General features: G+C 46.2%; 2 protein-coding genes across 21 annotated transcripts in view; one reads left to right on the top strand and one right to left on the bottom strand.

Moving 5' to 3' along the window:
• PIGL (phosphatidylinositol glycan anchor biosynthesis class L) overlaps positions 1-14,226 on the bottom strand; it is a 66,296-nt gene extending 52,070 nt beyond the window's left edge. The window contains exons 1-2 of the mRNA XM_004599302.2: positions 13,867-14,226; positions 1,895-1,994 (exon numbers count right to left, since the gene is read on the bottom strand). Of these exons, the coding sequence (XP_004599359.2) occupies positions 1,895-1,994; positions 13,867-14,110 (344 nt within the window). The 5' untranslated portion in view covers positions 14,111-14,226. The remainder of the gene's footprint in view (positions 1-1,894; positions 1,995-13,866) is intronic.
• A 456-nt stretch (positions 14,227-14,682) lies between these two features.
• NCOR1 (nuclear receptor corepressor 1) overlaps positions 14,683-19,917 on the top strand; it is a 147,088-nt gene continuing 141,853 nt past the window's right edge. For 19 of the 20 annotated variants that reach the window (XM_058676523.1, XM_058676527.1, XM_058676521.1 and 16 more), the window contains exon 1: positions 15,244-15,448. The gene's annotated coding sequence lies outside the window, so the exon portion shown is untranslated. Of the gene's footprint in view, positions 14,816-15,243; positions 15,449-19,917 lie in introns of those variants that run through there. The other variant, XM_058676510.1, reaches the window with a different exon arrangement.

Raw genomic sequence — 19,917 nt, 5'->3', positions numbered from 1 at the left:
GATTGCATTCGGTTGGCCAAAGTTATTTGCTGCTATTAAGGCTGAAAAAAATTGATACTGCTTTTCTCATGACTTAGGCACAGAAGTAGTTCAGAAAGTAGTAGAGGAAGTAGAGGTAATCTACGCGGGGTACAGAGTCTGCTAGAGAACCCTGGACCTTGTAGTAGAAATATGTAGAAGGAAAATATTCCCTTCATGGAACATCACAGCTGTGCATGCGACATCTGGGGCTGCTGTGGTCATTTTGCAAACGGTCTCTGCCTTTCAAATACATACTTTTTGGAAAGATTTCATTTTTACTGGAAAGGCAGATATACAGAGAGGAGGAGAGACAGAGAGGAAGATCTTCCGTCCGATGATTCACTCCCCAAGTGAGCGCAACTGCCAGTGCTGCGCTGATCTGAAGCTGGGAACCTGGAATCTCTTCCGGGTCTCCCACGTGGGTGCAGGATCCCAAAGCTTTGGGCTGTCCTCAACTGCTTTCCCAGGCCACAAGCAGGGATCTGGATGGGAAGTGGGGCTGCTAGAATTAGAACCAGCGTCGATGTGAGAAGCCGGTACATGCAAGGTGAGGACTTTAGCCGCTAGGCTACTATGCTGGACCCAATTATTTTATTTTTGATGATGTTTACATAGTTAAGAAGGATGCATGACTAGCTGCTCTACTTCCAGTCCAGCTCCCTGCTAATGCACATGGAGAGCAGTGGAAGTTGGCCCAAGTTCTTGGTCCCTACACATGTGTGGGAGACCCAGATGATGTTCCTGGATCTTGGCTTTCGCCTGGCTCAGCCCCCTGCTGTTACAGCATTTGGAGAGTGAATCATAGGATGGAAGATCACCGTCTTTCTTTTTTCCCCTCTCTGTAACTCAGCCTTTCAAGTAAATAAATCTTAAAACAAAATCAAACCATAAAGGGAACAGCCACTGTCACCTGAGCTCACTGATTGCAGAAACAGTGTATCTGATAGTTCGTGACAGTAACAAGGAGCAAGAGCTGTAGAAACAGTGTATCAGATAGCCCACCACAGTAACACAAAGTAACAGCACAGCTACAAAGTATTCTTGCCCTGAAAAACTAAGAATTCCATGGAGTTAATGCTTTATATTTAACTTCCGGTATGGGAGAAAAGAGAGGACTTAAGAACAAGCAGATACATACCACTATATGAGGAAACAGATAAATCCACAGCACGGGACATGCTATATGACAAACTCAGTTCCTTTATCACATTCATAGATCAATGGCAGACAGGGGAATTGAACACAGACTATCATCCCACAATAATGTATGGGATTTATATTAGATCCTAAATGGACAGACCAACCACAGAAATACATTTGAGTGACGTGGAAAAAAGTTTCAATATGCACTGGGTATTGAAGGTCTCCCAAAGAATTCCTGCTTGTTAATTTTTTGGGATGTTATGTTCATGATATTGCGGCTATTGGAAACAAGTTCAACCAAATTTAAGAGATGCACATCCACTTATAGAGAGCGAAATAACCTGATGGCTGAGGTTTGTTTTCAATACTTCAAACACACAAGAGATGTCAGGTGGGCACAGAGGAAGCAAGGATAGTAAAGTCTCGGTGATTATCAGGGTTGGTTAACAGGCACGTGGAGGTGCATGAAACTACCGTTAATACTTCTGCATAATTTTGAAAAACATAATAAGAAAAATGTAACATGGCTATCTTAAGACCAAAGCGCCTGAACAGTAGTAGAAAAAATAATTTCCATTCTGCTGTCATTTAAAAGCAAGTATGAAGCTACTTTAGACTTCTCAAATAAGCTGTTCTCTTCCACCCACATTCATTTAGTACGTCTTTTGAATGTACCCCTGTATGCTGATTGCTGGTGAATTGACTACCAGTGAATTAAGTGAAAAATTACCTGTTGTCAATAATCATTACATGGGAGGGTGGAATTCCCAAAACACCACAGCTCTGCAAGAGTTCTTCCTTACGAATCTCCCCTTGATTGTAGTAATTTCCTGAGGATAACAAATACATAGTGGTAGATTTCTTTAACTAATCATGGGGATGTGCCTATTCATTCATTCTTATACCATCTTAGCACTAAAGGTTTTTAAGATAGCTGAAAACACGATGTGTGGTTACAATTTTTAAAAAAGAACAATTTGAAGGAAAGACAGTTCAAAGATTGCTATGTGATGCTCTGTGACAGAAGACCAGCAGAGACAGCAGGCTTTCCAGGTCACCACTGCTGGCCCTTCCCCACCTCTCACCTCTGCGTTTGTGGTCACCTGCTCCAGCCTGTGTGTTTGTTCCACGTTCACTAACCAGTGAGGCCCAGGTTCGTCCTCCCTTACGAGTGGGGACAACCTCAGAAAGTTTGCGGAGGGGTTAGACACCACGGGTCAGAGCACCCAAGGAGGGACTGTCTTTTTCCTTCCTTGACCCCTCCTTTATCTTCCCTGTCCTCTGCTTCCTCATTTACACTCCATCTTGGCCACCCAGATCAAATCTCCCTGCTTTTGCAAGGCCCTCTCCTGGCAGGAAAATCCTTCCCAGTGTTCTGCTTGTCAGCAAGAATCGTTCTCCGGGATTAATTTTTTAAATGTCATTGACTTGTATATTCATGGCTTCCTTTCGCTCTGTTTTGTCTTCACTCTCCAGTATACTGCAGCTGTTCATGAAAGACAGAATGGAGAGGCTCTGCTCAGAGATGCAGGTCACTCAGACCAAACAAACAAACAAACAAACAAAACCCACACCAGGGGTCTGGCTCTGTGGTGCAGTGGGTTAAGCAGTCATTTCTAAGCACCAACAGCCCATATCAGTACTGGCTCATGTCTGGGTTGTTCCACTTCTGATCCAGCTCCCTGCGAATGCGCCTGGGAATGCAATGAAGGATGGCCCAATTGCTTGGGCCCCTGCACTCATATGGGAATCCGGGATGAACCTCCTGGCTCCTGACCTTGGCCTGGGCCAGTCTTGGTGATTATGGTTACTTGGGGAATGAATGAAAAAGATAGAAAAATCTGCCTGTCACTCCATTTCTCTAATTCTGACTTTCAAATAAATCAATAAATAAATCTTTAAAAACAAAACAAACCTCCCAAGAGAAACTTTAACCGTTGGCAAGCCTTCCTCTAGTGCTGACATGGAACTATTTTGAACTCCGTAGTGATTGCATTGCACCTACAAGCCACCACTAAAAATACTGCAGATGGCGAGTTTAATTTCAAATTGTATCCATAGTACTTTTTGGTTTTCAATTATTTTCAAATTGGATTAAAAACTATAGTCAGGTTTGTGAAAGTCATTTTGTTCTGGGAGCCATACACCACACACATAAACATATACCACATTTCCGTGCTTCCTTATTTATGATTATTAGTATTATTTTAAAGATTACTTGGTCTTGGGGAGGTTTGCCCATCAGTGATGATGATCCTGAGAAAGTGTTTAGAAAAGAAACGAGGGGCAGGTGTCTGGCACAGTGGTAAAGATGCTGCTTGGGATGTCCACATATCATATCAGAAAGCTTTGGTTCAAGTCCTAGGTCTGCCTTGAACTTCATCTTCCTGCTAATGTGTACCCTGGGAGGCAGCAGATGATGGTTCCAGTAAGTGAGTCCCTGCCACCCAGGTTGGGGAAGACTTCAGTTGGTTCTAGGCTCCTGGCTTTAGTCTGGTCTGGCCCTAGGCATTTGGGGAGTGAATCAGAAGATAATCTCTCTCTTTCTTTCATACAAAATGAAAGTAGGGGATTTCCCATTAAAAAATAGAATTTAAAAAATGGGAAGAGGAGCCCGGCGTGGTATCCTAATGGTTAAAGTCCTCACCTTGTATGTGTCAGGATCCCAAATGGCCACTGGTTCTAATCCTGGCAGCCCCGCGTCCCATCCAGCTCCCTGCTTGTGGCTTGGGAAAGCAGTCAAGAACTCGACGATGGCCCAAAGCCTTGGGACCCTGCACCTGCGTGGGAGACCGGCAAGAAGCTCCTGGGTTTGGATTGGCTCAGCTCTGCTGCTGCAGTCATTTGGGAAATGAATCATTGGATGGAAGATCTTCCTCTCTGTATATCTGACTTTGCAATAAAAATAAATCTTTAAAAAAATGGGAAGAGAGAGGTTTGACTAATTGGTGCAGAGGTTACAGCTGTGCTTGAGATGTCTGTATTCAGTGTTGCAGCGTCTGGGTTTGAGTGCTGGCTCCACTTCCACTTTTAGCTTCCTGTTGAAGGCCAGCCAGACAGGAGGCAGATGATGGCTCAAGTTTTGAATCCTTGTCACTCATGTGGGAGCCCCACGTTGAGTTCTGGACCCCTGCCTTGAACCTGGCTGACATGCAGCTGTTGTAAGTAACTGGGGAGTGAACCAGGAGGTTGACCACTCATCTCCCTGTCTCTCTACCATTCAACTAAAATGGGAAAAAAAATCCTTCAAATGAGCATAGGACTTGCATATAAATTTTCTAGTTTTTTTAAAGACACATATTTTTTAAATTGGAAAAGATTTTTCAGAGAAGGAGATGTAGAAGGATCTCCTGTCCATTGGTTCAATACCCAAGTGGCCACAATGACTGGAGCTAAGCTGAAGCCAGGAGCCAGGAGCTTCTTCCAAGTCTCCCATGCAGGTGCAGGGTCCCAACACTTTGGGCCGTCCTCGACTGCCTTTCCAGGCCACAAGCAGGGAGCAGGATGGGAAGTGGAGCAGGTAGGACATGAATTGGCACCCATATGGAATCCCAGCACATGCAAGGTGAGGATTTAGCCACTAGGCTATCGCAATGGGCCTTTGAATATAAATTTTCAAATACAGTTGGCTAACAAGCATGTGAAAAGATGCTATCCATTGTTACTTGTTAGGAAAATGTAAATAAAAACCACAGGAAGACACTCATTATATATCCAATTAAGATAGCAATAGTGGGGAAAACAAGGAAAAATCACAGTGTTGAGAGGATTTGGATAAACCGAAGCTCTAGAGCACTGTGCTGGTGAGAACAGCATGGCACAGCTGCTGAGGAGGGCAGCCTGGTCACATCTCAAAAATCAAAACATAAAATGGTGCTGGCATGGTGGTGCTGCAAGTTGAGCAGCAGCTTGCAATGCGGGCATACCATCTGAGTGCTGGTTCAAGAGCCACTTGCTCCATTTTTGGTCCAACTCTCGGGTAAGGGGTCTGAGAGCGAAGCACTAGATGGGTCATGTGCTTGAGCCCCTGCACCCACCTGGGAGACCCACCTGAATTTTCTTGGCTTCTGGCTTCAAACCCAGCTCCTTGCTAACGTGCCTGAGAAAGCAGCAGACAGTGCCTCCAGCTGTGACCAACTGAGAGTGAATCAGAAGAGTGAAGCTGCCTCTCTCTAACTCTGCCTTTCAAATGAATAAATAAAAATCATAGATAGGGCGCAGCGCTGTGGCCTAGCGGCTAAAGTCCTTGCCTTGAAAGCCCCGGGATCCCATATGGGTGCAGGTTCTAATTCCAGCTGCTCCACTTCCCATCCAGCTCCCTGCTTGTGGCTTGGGAAAGCAGTCAGGGATGGCCCAAAGCCTTGGGACCCTGCACCTGCATGGGAGACCTGCAGGAAGTTCCTGGCTCCTGGCTTTGGATCGGCACAGCACCGGCCACTACGGTTACTTGGGGAGTGAATCATCGGACGGAAGATCTTCCTCCTCTCTGTATATCTGACTTTGTAATAAAAATAAATAAATCTTCCAAAAAAAGATCATAATAAATGAAACATAAGAGAGATGGAGAGGGAGGGAGGGAGTGGGAGAGACAGAGAGTCTTTTATCTGCTGGCTCATTCCCCAATGGCTGCCACGGAGGCAGTTGGGCTGGTTGCCAGGAGCATCTTCTGCGTTTCCCATGTGGATGCAGGGTCCCAACCACTTGGGCCATTGTCTGCTGCGTTTTCAGGCATGTTAGCAAGGAGCTGGGTTTGAAGTAGAGTACCTCACACCACAGGCAGCAGCTTTTCCGGCTGTCCCATAGCAGCAATCTCAATGACTAAATCTTAAAAAAAAAATTAATATACAATGCCACCATGTGTAAGTCAGAAATTATACTCACGATTTAGTTCAAAGGAACTGAAAATGAGTACTCAGGCACACATACAACTAGTGTTCACAGACGCATTATTCACAATAATCAAAAAGTGTAAACCACTCAAGTGTGCATCAAAACAAAGAGGGCTGAGTAAGTGAAGTGTGGCATATAGGCATACACAAAATGGATTATTCAGCCATAAAAAGGAGTAAATTCTGGCACATGCTACCACATGGGGAGGCTCTGAAACACTGTGTCATTGATATAAGCCTGACACACAGTGACAATTCTTAGGAGATCGCTTGTATAGGAGGAGCCCGGAAAAGTCCAATTCATAGAGACAGGCTGGGGGTGAGGTGGAAAGGGGACTTATTGCTTAATAGGCATATAGAGTTTCTGTTTGGGATGATGAAATAGTGGTCATAGTTACACAATGTTGTGAACCTACTTACTGTCACTAAATCAAACACATACAAATGCTGAAAATGATAAATTTTGTTATATATATATATTTTTACCATAATTAAACATGTTTAAAATGGTATTTTTGTTAGGTATATTTGATCACAACTACAATATATTTTCACTGGACAAAATCTTTCATTCATCAGTTACTACTGTGAAATAGAAATTGTACTTTTAAAATTCGTAATTTTTAAAAGAATCACTAAAATTAAAACAATGAAAAAGAAGTATGGAGCACCATCTCTGTATAGCCAAACTCAAGAAACACTTCCAGAGTCAATGCCTAGTCTTATGAATAATAGTTATTCATTATTCCCCAAACATTGCACTCATACTGACTTTCACTAAATTGAAAAGTTACTTTGTTACTTTTTTCCGATTTGTGACACACAGATGGTCCTTCACAAGACCAAACATATGACAATGTTTTTTCAAATATGACAGGTACGTATCTGAATCACATGGGAAAACAGCACAAATGGGTACCATATCTGGCTTGCTACAGGGAAGTTGCTACACAAATATCAAGCCTTTTAAATTGTATTACATTTGATTATTCCCTTTCCACACTTCTTTAAAAAAAAAAGTAATATATTTTTATTTCAAAGACAGAGACACATTATACATACACAATGGAGACAGGGCTGGGGGGAAATCTCCCATTTGCTGAGTCATTCCTTAATAACTTGCAAGCAACAGCTAAGGAGGTTGGGCCAGGCCAAGGCTAGCAGCCAGAAAGTGGATTCAGGTCTCCCACTTGGCTGGCTTCATCCAACCACCTGCTCCCTCCCAGGCCACAAATCAGCAGGAAGTCTGAATGCAACTATAGCCTGGACTCAGCCCCAGGCTCTCTAGATTGACCCATGTAGCAGCTTAATTACTGCGCAAAGACCTACTCCACCATCCTGTCATATTAATATTGCTGAGCTTTCCTTTTTATTCTCTCTCTCTCTCTTTTTAAAAGATTTATTTATTTTCCTTGGAAAGGCAGATGTACAGAGAGAAGGAGAGAGAGAGAAGATTCTCCATCTACTGGTTGGAGGGTGGCTACAACAGCCAGAGCTGAGCCGATTTAAAGCCAGGAGCCAGGAGCTTCCTCTGGGTCTCCCACATGGGTGCAGAGTCTCAAGGAGAAATCTTTGTCACTGAAGGACTTTCTCTTTAGTTGGTCCCTAAAGGTTCATTTCTTCTTTTATGGCATCTCATAGAGAATCAAGTCCCCCCTATTTTTTAGACTTAAACCTCTGGAACTTGTTAATAAAAGCTCTGGGAAGTATAAGAAACTCCAATTAAGCAAGCAGTTGGCAAGACATCAACACTTTTACAAGCACTTCTTCACTGCAAAAACACGGGGTGCATGTAAGGTTATCTGGCATATAAATTAAAATCGTAGTCATGGGGAGAAGGTGAGTAAACAGACGTTTAGAAAGACATAACATTCTAGTAAACACTTAACCTGCCGGGTCACAAATCAGCATCATCACTTATGAAGAGGTGCTGCTTCCAGTTACTCAATCATTGCTTATGCACTCTTTGGCTAGTGTGACTGGGTAGTAATTCTATCGACCTAGAGAAGAGTACCCAAGCATTTAGGTGTACACCATTACACACAAACAGGGAGGTGGGACCCTTGAGCCACATTCTGAAATCTCCACAACTCCCTTAAAGGGCTACAATTTACACCTTCAAACATTGCTAATTTATTTCATTTTTAGGAGGATACACTCAACACTTGTTTTTTTAAGGAATCTCACCTATATTGGGCTAGAAAAGACAGACAGATGAGACTAACAGTTGAGCCTGGGTCTAAATATATCTCAAGAAGGAAAATTCTAAATAGCTCTGAGTTACAGAGAATGACTAAAGATAATCTAAAAGCTATATGGTGACTTCGAAGCCTGGAGAATCCAGTTAGCATAGGATACCTGTTAGCACAGGATACAAGGTAAACATTCTAGATTTTTTGGCCACACTAAGAAGAAAGCAAGGGCTTCTTTCTTCTATTTTCAAGGACCAAAACAATAGGTAAGCATGAATCAAGGCTAATCCTAGTGTTATCATGATGATGGTATTTGCATATCCTTGGTGGCCAAAATTAGGGAAACGGAAGACAAGGTTTGTGTACAAATAAAGATACTTCTGGTAATACCTTGCATGAATGAACTAGGGGAAAAAAAAACCTCACTCAAGATACGGATGGTGGGTTGGTACACCCCTTCCTCAGGCCCTGGTTCCATTCAGAGGGGGAAATCATAAGAACTGTAACCCACATCCTTGCTTTCATTTGGTAGGAGGGATGGTACTTTCTGGAAGGCTAGTTTCACCAGCATTACTAATCCCACATGCATTTCCAGAACTTTGAGGACCCCTCCCTCCCAGGAGGAGGACTCCACTTCTGGAGGAGACTTGTAGATCCCAGTCTAAGGCTAGGTCATCAAAGGCAATACGCTATTCCCTGTACGGGCTCTCGCTCAGAGCATTGTCCAGGAACCCAGTTACTAGTTTGGCAGGAAGCCTAAGCCATACGGATGTTCTGGCTAACAGCCCCAGCTGACTTTCCAGGTGACAGTCCAGGTATAAATGAATGAGTCTCCAAATAATTCCAGTCCCGAGCCTGGAAGGTTCCAATCATCATTAGGGCAGAGAACTGCACTCTGCCTGAAATAACGGAAGAAAAAATATTACTGTTTTCAGTAGGTTGTGAGATAATGTTATTTTGCATCAGACAACTAATTCATCGGACTTGGCTTTACAATTCAGGTTGGACATTTCTTCCTTCTTGTTTCTTTCTTTTCTTCCTTTCCTCTTCTTTTTTTTTTTTTTGAAGATTTATTTACTGGGCCCAGCATGATGGCCTAGTGGTTAAATCCTCGCCTTGCATCCACAGGGATCCCAATGTAAGCACCAATTCATGTCCCGGCTGTTCCACTTCCCTTCAAACTCCCTGCCTGGGACTTGGGGAGCAGGTAGAGAATAGCCCAAAGCCTTGGGACCCTGCACCCATGTGGGAGGCCTGGAAGAAGCTCCTGGCTCTGCTGCTGCAGCCACTTGGGGAGTGAACTAGCAGATGGAAGATCTCTCCTTTTCTCTGTAAATCTGCCTTTCTAATAAAAATTAAAAACAAAACTTTTTTTTTTAATTTGCTTAGTTTACTTGAAAGTCAGAATTACAGAGAGACAGAGATGTTTCATCTACCAGTTTATTTCCCAAATGGCGGTAATGGCTAGAGCTGGGCAGGTCTGAAGCCAGGAGCCAGGAGATCCTTCTGGGTCTCCCACATGGGTACAGGGACCCAAACACCTGGGCCATCCTCTGCCGCTTTCCAGGGCATAGGCAGGGGAGACCCAGAAAAAGCTCCTGGCTCCTGGCTTTGGATTGTCACAGCTCCAGCAATTGCAGCTACTTGGGTAGTGGGCCAGCAGATGGAAGCTATTTCTCTGTCTCTCCTCTCTGTACCTCTGCCTTTCAAAGAAAATAAATCTAAATCTTTTAAAAAATTAAAAAAATACATATTTAAGGTATAAAAGAAGATTTTAATGTACAAGAAAGCTATCATACATTGCAATATTTGCATCGGGAAACTCTAGATATTGCAAACAGATTAAAGGACAAAATCATATAATCATCTCAATATTATTTCTAAGAACTCAATTACAAATTTATCAATAGATATTAAAAGAAGACAACGTAAGTGGAACAACATCGCATGAAACAGATTTTTTTAAATCTTGTAAATCCAATTCTCTTTATATACTGATCAGCAGAATCAATGAAATTTCAATATAAATGCCAGTAAGATTGTTCCTTGAATCTGCCCAATATTCAGAAGAAAAAAGGCCAGAACTAGCAAGCATACCCTGAGAGACAAAGGGCTGATTAGCCAAGATAACAGTGTTAGGAGGGCTGCATCATTAAGACTGGGATGTCAAACCGATTACAGACAGTACACAGAATGAAACTCCATGGAAACGTGAAAAAGGTTGGGTTTTTCCAACTCCAGTTATGGCTTCTTTCGTTACATCGCAAGCAGAATGAGTTAACCTGGAACTGACTCCTACTTGGCCAGCAAATGCATTCAATGATCTCTACGACAGGGGGTGCACGAACATGTATTGCAATGGTTACATACATTGAGGAAATGATAAACCAAATTCAGTAGGATTTTTTTACATTAGTTCTCAAAGATGTCATTATCACTGTGAGCCTCTGAATAGGAGACAGCTCATCGGCTGATTTTCCCAGAATTCCCAGGCCAAAGTACTCTTCTTGGTTTCCTGTTTCATGCACCAGTCTTTCTTAGAACATAAACTGGGAATCAGGACAGGAACTGGCCATGGGCCTGGACCACAGGAGCCATGGGGCAGAGTCTACTTCAAACTGCAGTTGGCCACTTTACTATTGAACCTGTGGTTGTTTGTATATTTGTAAAATGGGAAGAGCATCAGTAGTTCCCTCACAGCGCTGCTGAGAGCATTAAATAAACCAGCAATAAGAAAAATAATTTTTTTCCCTATTTAGAATTACTCAGCTAAGTCTTCACTATCTTTTAGAATAAATTGCCTCACTTCTTACACATCTTTATTTTTATATAAAGATTTGCCTATTTTTTTAATTGGAAAGGCAGATTTATAGAAAGAAGGAGAGAAAGAACTTCCATAGCTAATTCACTCCCCAAGTGGCTGCAACGGCTGAAGCTCAGCTGATCCGAAGCCAGGAGCGAGGAGCTTCCTCTGGGTCTCCCATGTGGTTGAAGGGTCCTAAGGCTTCGGGCCGTCCTTGACTGCTTTCCCAGGCCACAAGCAGGGAGCTGGATGGGAATTAGAGCAGCCAGGACACAAGGCTCCAGGTGGATGCAAGGCAAGAATTTAGCTTCTAGCCTATTGTGCTGGGCCCATATATTCCTACTTATAAAGCCCAACTGCAGACAGCCTAATTGGAGGTGCTTTCTTTAATCTAAGCCCCTGAAAATGGAATTTTTCCCCCTGTACTTCACATTTGCTATACATTTTTTGTAAAAGATTTATTTATTTTTATTGCAAAGTCAGATATACAGAGAGGAGGAGAGACAGAGAGGAAGATCTTCCGCTCGATGATTCACTCCCCAAGTGAGTGCAACGGCCGATGCTATGCCATTCCAAAGCCAGGAGCCAGGAACTTCTTCCAAGTCTCCCACACGGGTGCAGAGGCCCAAGGCTTTGGGCTGTCCTCGACTGCTTTCCCAGGCCACAAGCAGGGAGCTGGATGGGAAGTGGAGCTGCCAGGACTAGAACCAGTGCCCATATGGGATCCCAACACATGCAAGGCAAGGATTTAGCCACTGAGCCATCACACTGGACCCCAAATTGTTTTTTTAAGCACTGAATTAAAAATTCTCCATAACTCTTCACTTGCTATCCTAACATGAAAAAATAGTGGAATAATTTATACTAGAATGTAACAAAGCTTTAATTGTGTTAAAATGTATCACAGGGCCCAGCGGCGTAGCCTAGTGGCTAAAGTCCTTGCCTTGAATGCACCGGGATCCTATATGGGCGCCAGTTCTAGTTCCGGTAGCTCCACTTCCCATCCAGCTCCCTGCTTGTGGCCTGGGAAAGCAGTCGAAGATGGCCCAAAGCCTTGGGACTCTGCACCTGTGTGGGAGACTCAGAAGAAGCTTCTGGCTCCTGGCTTCGGATTGGCTCAGCTCTGGCTGTTGTGGCCTGTTGGAGAGTGACCAGTGGATGGAAGATGATTTTTTTCTGCCACTCCTTCTTTCTCCATAATTCTGCCTTGCCAATAAAAATATTTTTTTAAAAAAGTAACTTAAAAAAATACTAGTCAGAGATGTGTTTCTGGCCTAGCAGTTAGGATGCTGCTTGGCATGCCATGTTGGAATGCCTTGTAATTTCAACCTCCTGCTAATGCACATCCTATGAGAGAAGAGAGGACGGTTCAGGCCTGGGTGGTGTCGCACAGTCAGTTTTCAGCCGCAGTGCTGACATTCTATATGGATCTCTGCCACTCTCCTGGGGATTCAGCTCTCTGCTAGTGATCTGGAAAAGCCATGGGCCTCCGCACCTATGTGAGAGACCCGGAAGAAGCTCCAGGCTTCAGAACAGCTCAGTTCTGGTCATTGGGGCCATTTTGGGAGTGAACAGCAGAGGGAAGATCTCTTTCCTGCTCTAATTCTGCCGTTCAGATAAAATTAAAGTAAAAATCTCTAAGGAAAAAAAAAAAAGGTGATGGTTCAAATATCAGAGCCCCTACCAACTCTGTAGGTGATTTAGATTGTTCTGGCTTCCTGTCTTAGTCATGGCTGAGTCTGGGTTGTTGTGGACATTTGATATTTGTCTGCACCTTTGTGTATCATATATATGTGTGCATATGTCATTTAAAAATACTAGCCAATGCTGTGCGTGGGTAATAAATCAACAAAGGTATTTTCATTACTGCCAGTGAGAATGCAAATTAGCATAAGGTTTTGGGGGTCCTGACAGTTTCAGAAGCCAATCCCAACAAGATATGTGTAGAAGGTCTAGCATCTGTTTAATATGCACGTGTTCAATAAATGATAAATATCAAAAGAATATTACAATGTGATTAGCGTGTAATGACACATAACCAAATGGGAGGATGCATGGGCCATTTTATGAAACAGTTTTATTGAGGTACAATATGACACAGTGGAAAATTCACCTGTTTTATGTGTTGAATTCAATTCATTACACAGCTGTGCAACTATCACCATAAACCAATCTCAGGGATTTTTTTTTTGTCCTTGGTCTTTGCTGCATTATAAATAAAAGCTCCTTTCACTGATAATTGGGTGTGTGTGTGGGGGAGGGGTAGGCAGGCAGCTGAATCATTCAAAACAGCTACAAAATGTCCTGTCTTTCTGTGTGTGTCACCTCCTATCTCAATCATCTAAGTCAGAGATTTCATTGGACGCTCACATCCTTCCAGCACGAAATGGGTTTTCACAGCAGCAGGAGGGTTCCTTTGCGATGGTTTCAAGTGACACTTTGCCTGCAGGGCCGGAGCAGGCCCCATCCGGCACTGATGGTGTTCAAGGCACTGGGCAGTGTGGGATCACCCTTCTTCATTATCTTTAAGTCAAACGGGTTCCATAGGATGGCGACGACGCTCGTCGCATATCCTAACGGAAGCGCAGGAACCAATCGCGAGCAGCCGCCTTTTTTTCGTGGATCCTCAATCCTGCTAGCGTCTCCACAACCCACCTGGGAAGCCGGCCGCCCCGGGGCCCTCCAGCCTGGGAGGGGAGGAGGAGGAGGAGGCGTGCAGAGAAAGGCTCTCTGCAGGCTTAGCTCGCTCTACAAATGCTGCGAGGGGAAGGCGACGGAGCCCGCTTAGCCCCCACATCCCTCTCCACCGGCCTCCTACCTGCAGAAAAGCAAAGCAGGGACACCCGGTGCCTCAAGCGGGCCAAGCCCAGCACGGTGGGAGCAAAGAACATGGCTTCATCGTCCGGGTGCGCGATCACCACGAGGCTTCGGCTTCCGCCTCCCGGCAGGCCCGCCTGCTCCCGACGCTCCACTCCTCCCGCCGACTCCCAGAGCCAGGGGACACCCCAGGCCAGGGCGGCCAGCACCGCGGCCACCGCACACAGGAGACCCAGCGCGTCCATGCCGGGGTGAGTGGCATTGCGCTTGCGCAGCAGGAAAAGCTGCCGCGGACCCCGACTCCGCCGGGAACACCGCACCCGCTGCAATTGCGTTCCGCGTTTAAAAGGCCGCTCTGACGCGACTCTGCACAGGTCAGGCTTGGCGCCTGCAGCCAAGCACGTCTCTTCCGAGATGTCTCCATTTTTTTCCCCACTTCCCCTTCGGCATTTAAGAATTAAGTGTCTGCTGCTTGGTTACTGAACCGAATCGAATCCCTGACCATCCAGTGGTTTGTTTTTGTAACTTTTGCCCTTGGGTTCAAAGGGAATAACTGTAAAACACACTTGCCACATATTGCAGGAAGAGTTGCCTCCAGTCTTCTACTTTTGTTTTCTACTTCCCCCCGCCCCCCCAATCTTTAGGTTTTCTTGTCACTCTGGTTAGACAATCCATGATCTCGAGGGAAGTTTTCTCAAAGTGGCATACACGTTAACTTTTTTCTTCTTACGCTTGGGGTCTACGGACCTGCGGTCTTTTTTTTTTTTTTTCCCTCAAGAAAAGCCTACGGTTACGAGAACTCCCCCTCCCCCTCTCGGTTCAGACAGGTCATGTTAGGGCAGGGTTGAGAGGCCACAGTTTCTCAGTTACTACCGAGAAACATGGTGGACACCTCTTCCGCGGCCTGCACTTACGAATGAGCTAGAGCAGGGCTCTGGAAAGTGTCTCGGGTAAGGTGGACCCCCTTCCTGAGGGTCTCAGAGCCGCCGACTTGCCGCCTCGCAGGTCGGCCGGCCCGATGCCGGGGCCCGCGCACGGCCTGGCGCGCTTCCCTTTCCCACGCCCGGGGATGCGGGCAAGAAGGAAGGCCCCCGAGCGCGCGCGGCAGCCGCCCGGCGCCCCCAGCAGCCCGGCTCCGCGATGGCTGCCGCGCCGGGCCCGGCGGACGGAGGGCGGCCTGAGGGATGGGGGGGTCGCCGCCGCCGCCGCCAAGCCCATGGCGGGCGGGGGGGAGAAGAGACGTGACCCAGAAAGCTCGGCCGAGGCAGCAGGGGCGCTCGGCCGGCGGAGGGAGTCGGTCCTCCCAGGCCTCCGGAAGGAGGAGGAGCCGGTGTCGGAGCCGCCTTAGCCGCGGTCGCCCGGCCTGGGGGGTGGAGGGGGAGGGAGAGGGGTTGAGTCAAGATGGCGGCCAAGGTGGCGAAGCAGCAGCGGCAGCAGCGGCGGCGGAGGTGGCGGCGGCTGGAGTGAGCTCAGGGCTCGGCCGCGCCGAACGAGGTCCCGGCGGAGGGGACGCGCGTCCCGTTCCTCAGGCCGGGGGCAGGGGAGCGGGTGGCGCGCCGGCTCCTACGCTCCGCCAGCTCCCGGTGAGTAGGCCCCTTGGCGCCCGCAGCCCGGCCTCGGGGCCCCTGGCTCGCCCCGAGGCTTCCGAGGACTCCCTGCATACCGGCCTCGGGGCGGGCTTGAATGGTCCTTAGCGAGGTGGGGAGGGTTGTGCTCGGGGTCCCCGGCCAGATCGAGGACCATCCCCGGGCCGCAGCTGCTTCCAAGCCTCCCCCCACCCGTACACACTCCTGAGCCGTGCAGGGACGCGTCGGGCGCGGCGGAGAACTCGGGCTGGGCGAGTGGAGAGGTTTATGGAGTTTGAGAGGAAGAATGGAGTGCGGCCCGGCCGGTGCCGAGGTGTCCTGCGGGGAAGGGGGGCGTGCGGAGCCTGCAGGGCGGACCGAGGCGGCCGAGCTGGGCGCCCGGGTGGGGCCGGCGCAGGTGGCGGGCCTGGTGGGCGCACCCCGAGGCGGACTTGGCGGCCGTCTCGGGGGCAGTGTGGAAAGGACTAGGGAGGGTGACAGCGATGGACAAGTGCGTGGAGCGCCGGCTAGTTTCACCTTCCTAAGCCGACCGCTCTCGGGTGTAATGGCGAAGGGGTGGGTTAGTGGTGGAGGCGGCAAGCATCCGAACCCCGTGCCTTCCGCCGTTGTATTATTGATGTTTTCGGGAGGCCAAGTCGGAGAGGGCACCTCGTTTTTTTTTGTTTTTTTTTTTTTTGTTTTTTGAGAAACTGGAATTGAGAACAATCCGTCTGAAACGGAGAGAGAAGACCGACTTTGTCCACGTAGCCGGAGCGGGGAGTGGGTTAGTTACGGATTAGAGGAACGGATGGGAATTACGGGGTATTCGCAAAAAGTCGGTTTGCCAAGTGTCAGATGTTTCAAGCCCTGGTGCGTCTCCCACCGAGTTAACCTTATGGAGTAGTGGTATGGGTAATTCTAATCTTTAGGAATAGTGTGTTCACCTGCCTCAGATTTGCTTGCCTCATTATCTCCTAATTATCCCGAAATTTACATTCCTTGTGTGCAGCCTGGCGAAGCAAATGATGGGAGGCACAGAACATGGCAGTGTGGGGGAAAAAGCAACAGGCCTGTGTTTTTTTTTTTTTTTTTTTTTTTAATGCCTGCGAATTGTTTCGTTCATCAGGACTAGATCTGTAGGGCTGGTGCTGGTTCCCATGTGATTGTTCTTTGGATAAGTACCTGAAGTTGATGGCGTTGTTACAGTGTTTAATTTCTAATAGTTTTGTTGAAGGTGTTTTGCTGTGCCCTTTCATAATGATGTTTATTGGTTGGATCAACTTTTGTACCTGCCTGGGCTCAGGATCAGATCCGTTTTACAGTCAGCATTATTTAGACATGAGTGAAACAGAATGACCGCACGTTGCTGGAGAGACCAGCCCTGTGTGTTATTTTCTCATCTTGTTGATGTCCATGTGGGAAGTTTATTTAATATTTATAGTCCTCAGCTGTTTTGCATTTTTTGTGCACACCTGTTTATGAAAATCAAGCTAGATCGATTATAGATGTGTATCTAACATGTGACACACTACAAAGTGATTGCTGGTAGTACCAAAATATTCCTTTACAAAAGGCTTTCCATATGTTGGGCTACTCCCCCGGAGGAAATATGTCTAATATGAAGATTCCTGGGGCTTCCTGTAACTATCTGTGGCATTTTGGAACATGAGCAACCTTTCTTTAGTTTCCTTGACCATATTATTAGGAAACCACCTGTTCTCCTTGGGTTTCCTGTTGTGCGCCTGAAGGGAGTTGGTTGTCTTGAAATTGCTTTTACCTGATTGAAAGGGTCGTGTCTGAGCTTTCTGTGGTGCCTTATCAGCTCATCTCCCACAGTGCTTATACTTTCTTTCTTTTTTTTTTTTTTAAGATTTTATTATTATTGGAAAGCTGGATATACAGAGAGGAGGAGAGACAGAGAGGAAGATCTTCCATCCGATGTTTCACTCCCCAAGTGAGCCGCAACGGGCCGGTGCACGCCGATCCGAAGCCGGGAACCAGGAACCTCTTCCGGGTCTCCCACACGGGTGCAGGGTCCCAGTGCATTGGGCCATCCTCAACTGCTTTCCCAGGCCACAAGCAGGGAGCTGGATGGGAAGTGGAGCTGCCGGGATTAGAACCGGCGCCCATATGGGATCCCTGGGCTTTCAAGGCGAGGACTTTTAGCCGCTAGGCCACGCCGCTGGGCCCATAGTGCTTATACTTTCTACCGAGTGTTATAGGTACCCATGCACCTGTTTATCTCCTTTTTAGAGCTGGCTAGACCCTCTTCTGATTTTATCTTTTAGGTAGGAGTGTGTGTGTGTGTGTGTGTGTTATTGACACTGCAATTTTTTGTTGAATGAATAAACAGAATTCTCATTAAAAAAATATATGCACATTACAGGTTAACCAGCACACACCTGTTATTTGCTGTGACATATCTGTATGGTTGTGATTCTGTCCCATTACCTCTAGAGGAATATGTGTTTTTTTTAACTGAATGTCAGGTTTAGAAAACAAAATTAGGCAAAGTATTTGGCCTATAATCATAATTTAAAGAAAAGCATGAAATGTTGATGGTGAATATATGTTCTGTGGAGTTGAGTAAAAGTTTGTCCCATGGTTATATAATTTTAGATTTTTTTTTAAGATTTATTTATTTATATTTAAAAGGCAGATTCAGGAGAGACAGGGAAAGGGAGAGGTCCTCCGTGTGCTGGGTCACTGCTCAGAAGGCCACAGCTGTGGGAGCTGAGCTGCTCTGGGAGTAAGAAGCTGCATCTGGGTCTCCCACATGGGTGCAGGGGTTCAAGGACTTTCACTGTTTTTCCAGGATAGAAGCAGAAAGCTAGGTAGGAAGTAGAGCAGCTGGGATCAGAACTCGTGCTAGTTTGGGATGCCAACTGCAGGAGAGGATTTGCCTGTTGAGCCACTGTGATGCACCAATTAGTCCTGTTTTTAAAAAGCGTTAATAAAATAAGCTTGTGAAGTGGGACTGCCTTGCCATTGTGGCCTTTGGATGTAGGTGACTGTCGCCACACATTACTCAGTTTTCCTGTTTAAGCCTGCGAATGATAGAGCTCTCGCATATTTCCTCACTTCCATCTGTTCTGTTATTTTAGATGGCGGATTTTATTTTGAATATGGTACAAAGCAGAACAAAGGTTGGCCAGAATTGTCATGTACACACTTTCGTATAGATTAGATATTCATATATTTTGTTCAGTTACTTGCAGGGCACATTAGTAAGCATAGTTAAGCACAAATAGTGTCATCTAGATTGCCTGCTGTTTTGTCATTTTCAGGTGTGAGGAAACAAAGACGAGCATTTACATAGTTAAGAAGCTGCTTCATTTCTTTTCTTTTTTTTTTTTTTTAAAGATTTATTCATTTTATTACAGCCAGATACACACAGAGGAGGAGAGACAGAGAGGACGATCTTCCGTCCGATGATTCACTCCCCAAGTGAGCCGCAACGGGCCGGTGCGCGCCGATCCGATGCCGGGAACCTGGAACCTCTTCCAGGTCTCCCACGCGGGTGCAGTGTCCCAAAGCATTGGGCTGTCCTCGACTGCTTTCCCAGGCCACAAGCAGGGAGCTGGATGGGAAGTGGAGCAGCCGGGATTAGAACCGGCGCCCATATGGGATCCCGGGGCTTTCAAGGCGAGGACTTTAGCCGCTAGGCCACGCCGCCGGGCCCTTCATTTCTTTTTCATCAGGACGTCTTAAGAGTATGAAACAATGAATACGTCTGTAAATTAGCAACAATTGTATGTGAAACAGCTGTTTGTTTTGGTGTGCTTGTGGTGGTGGTCTTCTGTGAACATTAATACCGTTCTTCCCACCATTTTTTGTGTGGTCAGAATATTTCTTGGAGGGTCTTCAGATAGAACCTGCTCTCACCAACCTCCTCCTCTGCATTTGAAAGTCGGAGACCACACAAAACACCCAGTGTTCTGAGGCCCTTTGGTTTCTTCCCTGGGTGCTGCCATTACTTTGACTTAGCAGTGTTCTCTAAAGCAAACGGAACTGGTTAAATGAAGATGCTGGCCAAGCTGTAGGGGATCTGGTCTCACCTGTGCTTCCTTGGGGTAGATGGAGGGGCGACTGTTGTGCCTGGATGGAGCGGAGTCCAGCTCTTCCCACATCCAGTTGGGCATGCATGCCACGTTCTCTGTCGTCCATCTTCCATGGGATTTCACATAATGGTTGACACTTACTTAAAAATTGGAGTGGATAGGAAATGAAATCAGTTTGGATACTCAACTGAAGTGTGGAATTTAAGATATTTATGCAATTCAAATACAGTATGCAAAAAAAATGTCTTTGATCAACACCAGTGATCAGACACAGTGGTCACTGGGAATTATTTAACTTGCCTGATTTTGGTTTTGAATAGATTAATATCTTTAAAAAAAGTCTTTGAGGACCTAGTGTTAGTTTTAAAACGTGTTACAGTAGTGAAAATTTTGTTTTGCCGATGTCAGGTTCTTCTGAGATTGAAA

The sequence above is a fragment of the Ochotona princeps genome, chromosome 17 (assembly GCF_030435755.1).
Source record: "Ochotona princeps isolate mOchPri1 chromosome 17, mOchPri1.hap1, whole genome shotgun sequence".
Classification (NCBI taxonomy): Eukaryota; Metazoa; Chordata; class Mammalia; order Lagomorpha; family Ochotonidae; genus Ochotona; species Ochotona princeps.
Note: the sequence above shows the minus strand (reverse complement) of the source record. Positions and strands in the feature narration are given on the sequence as shown.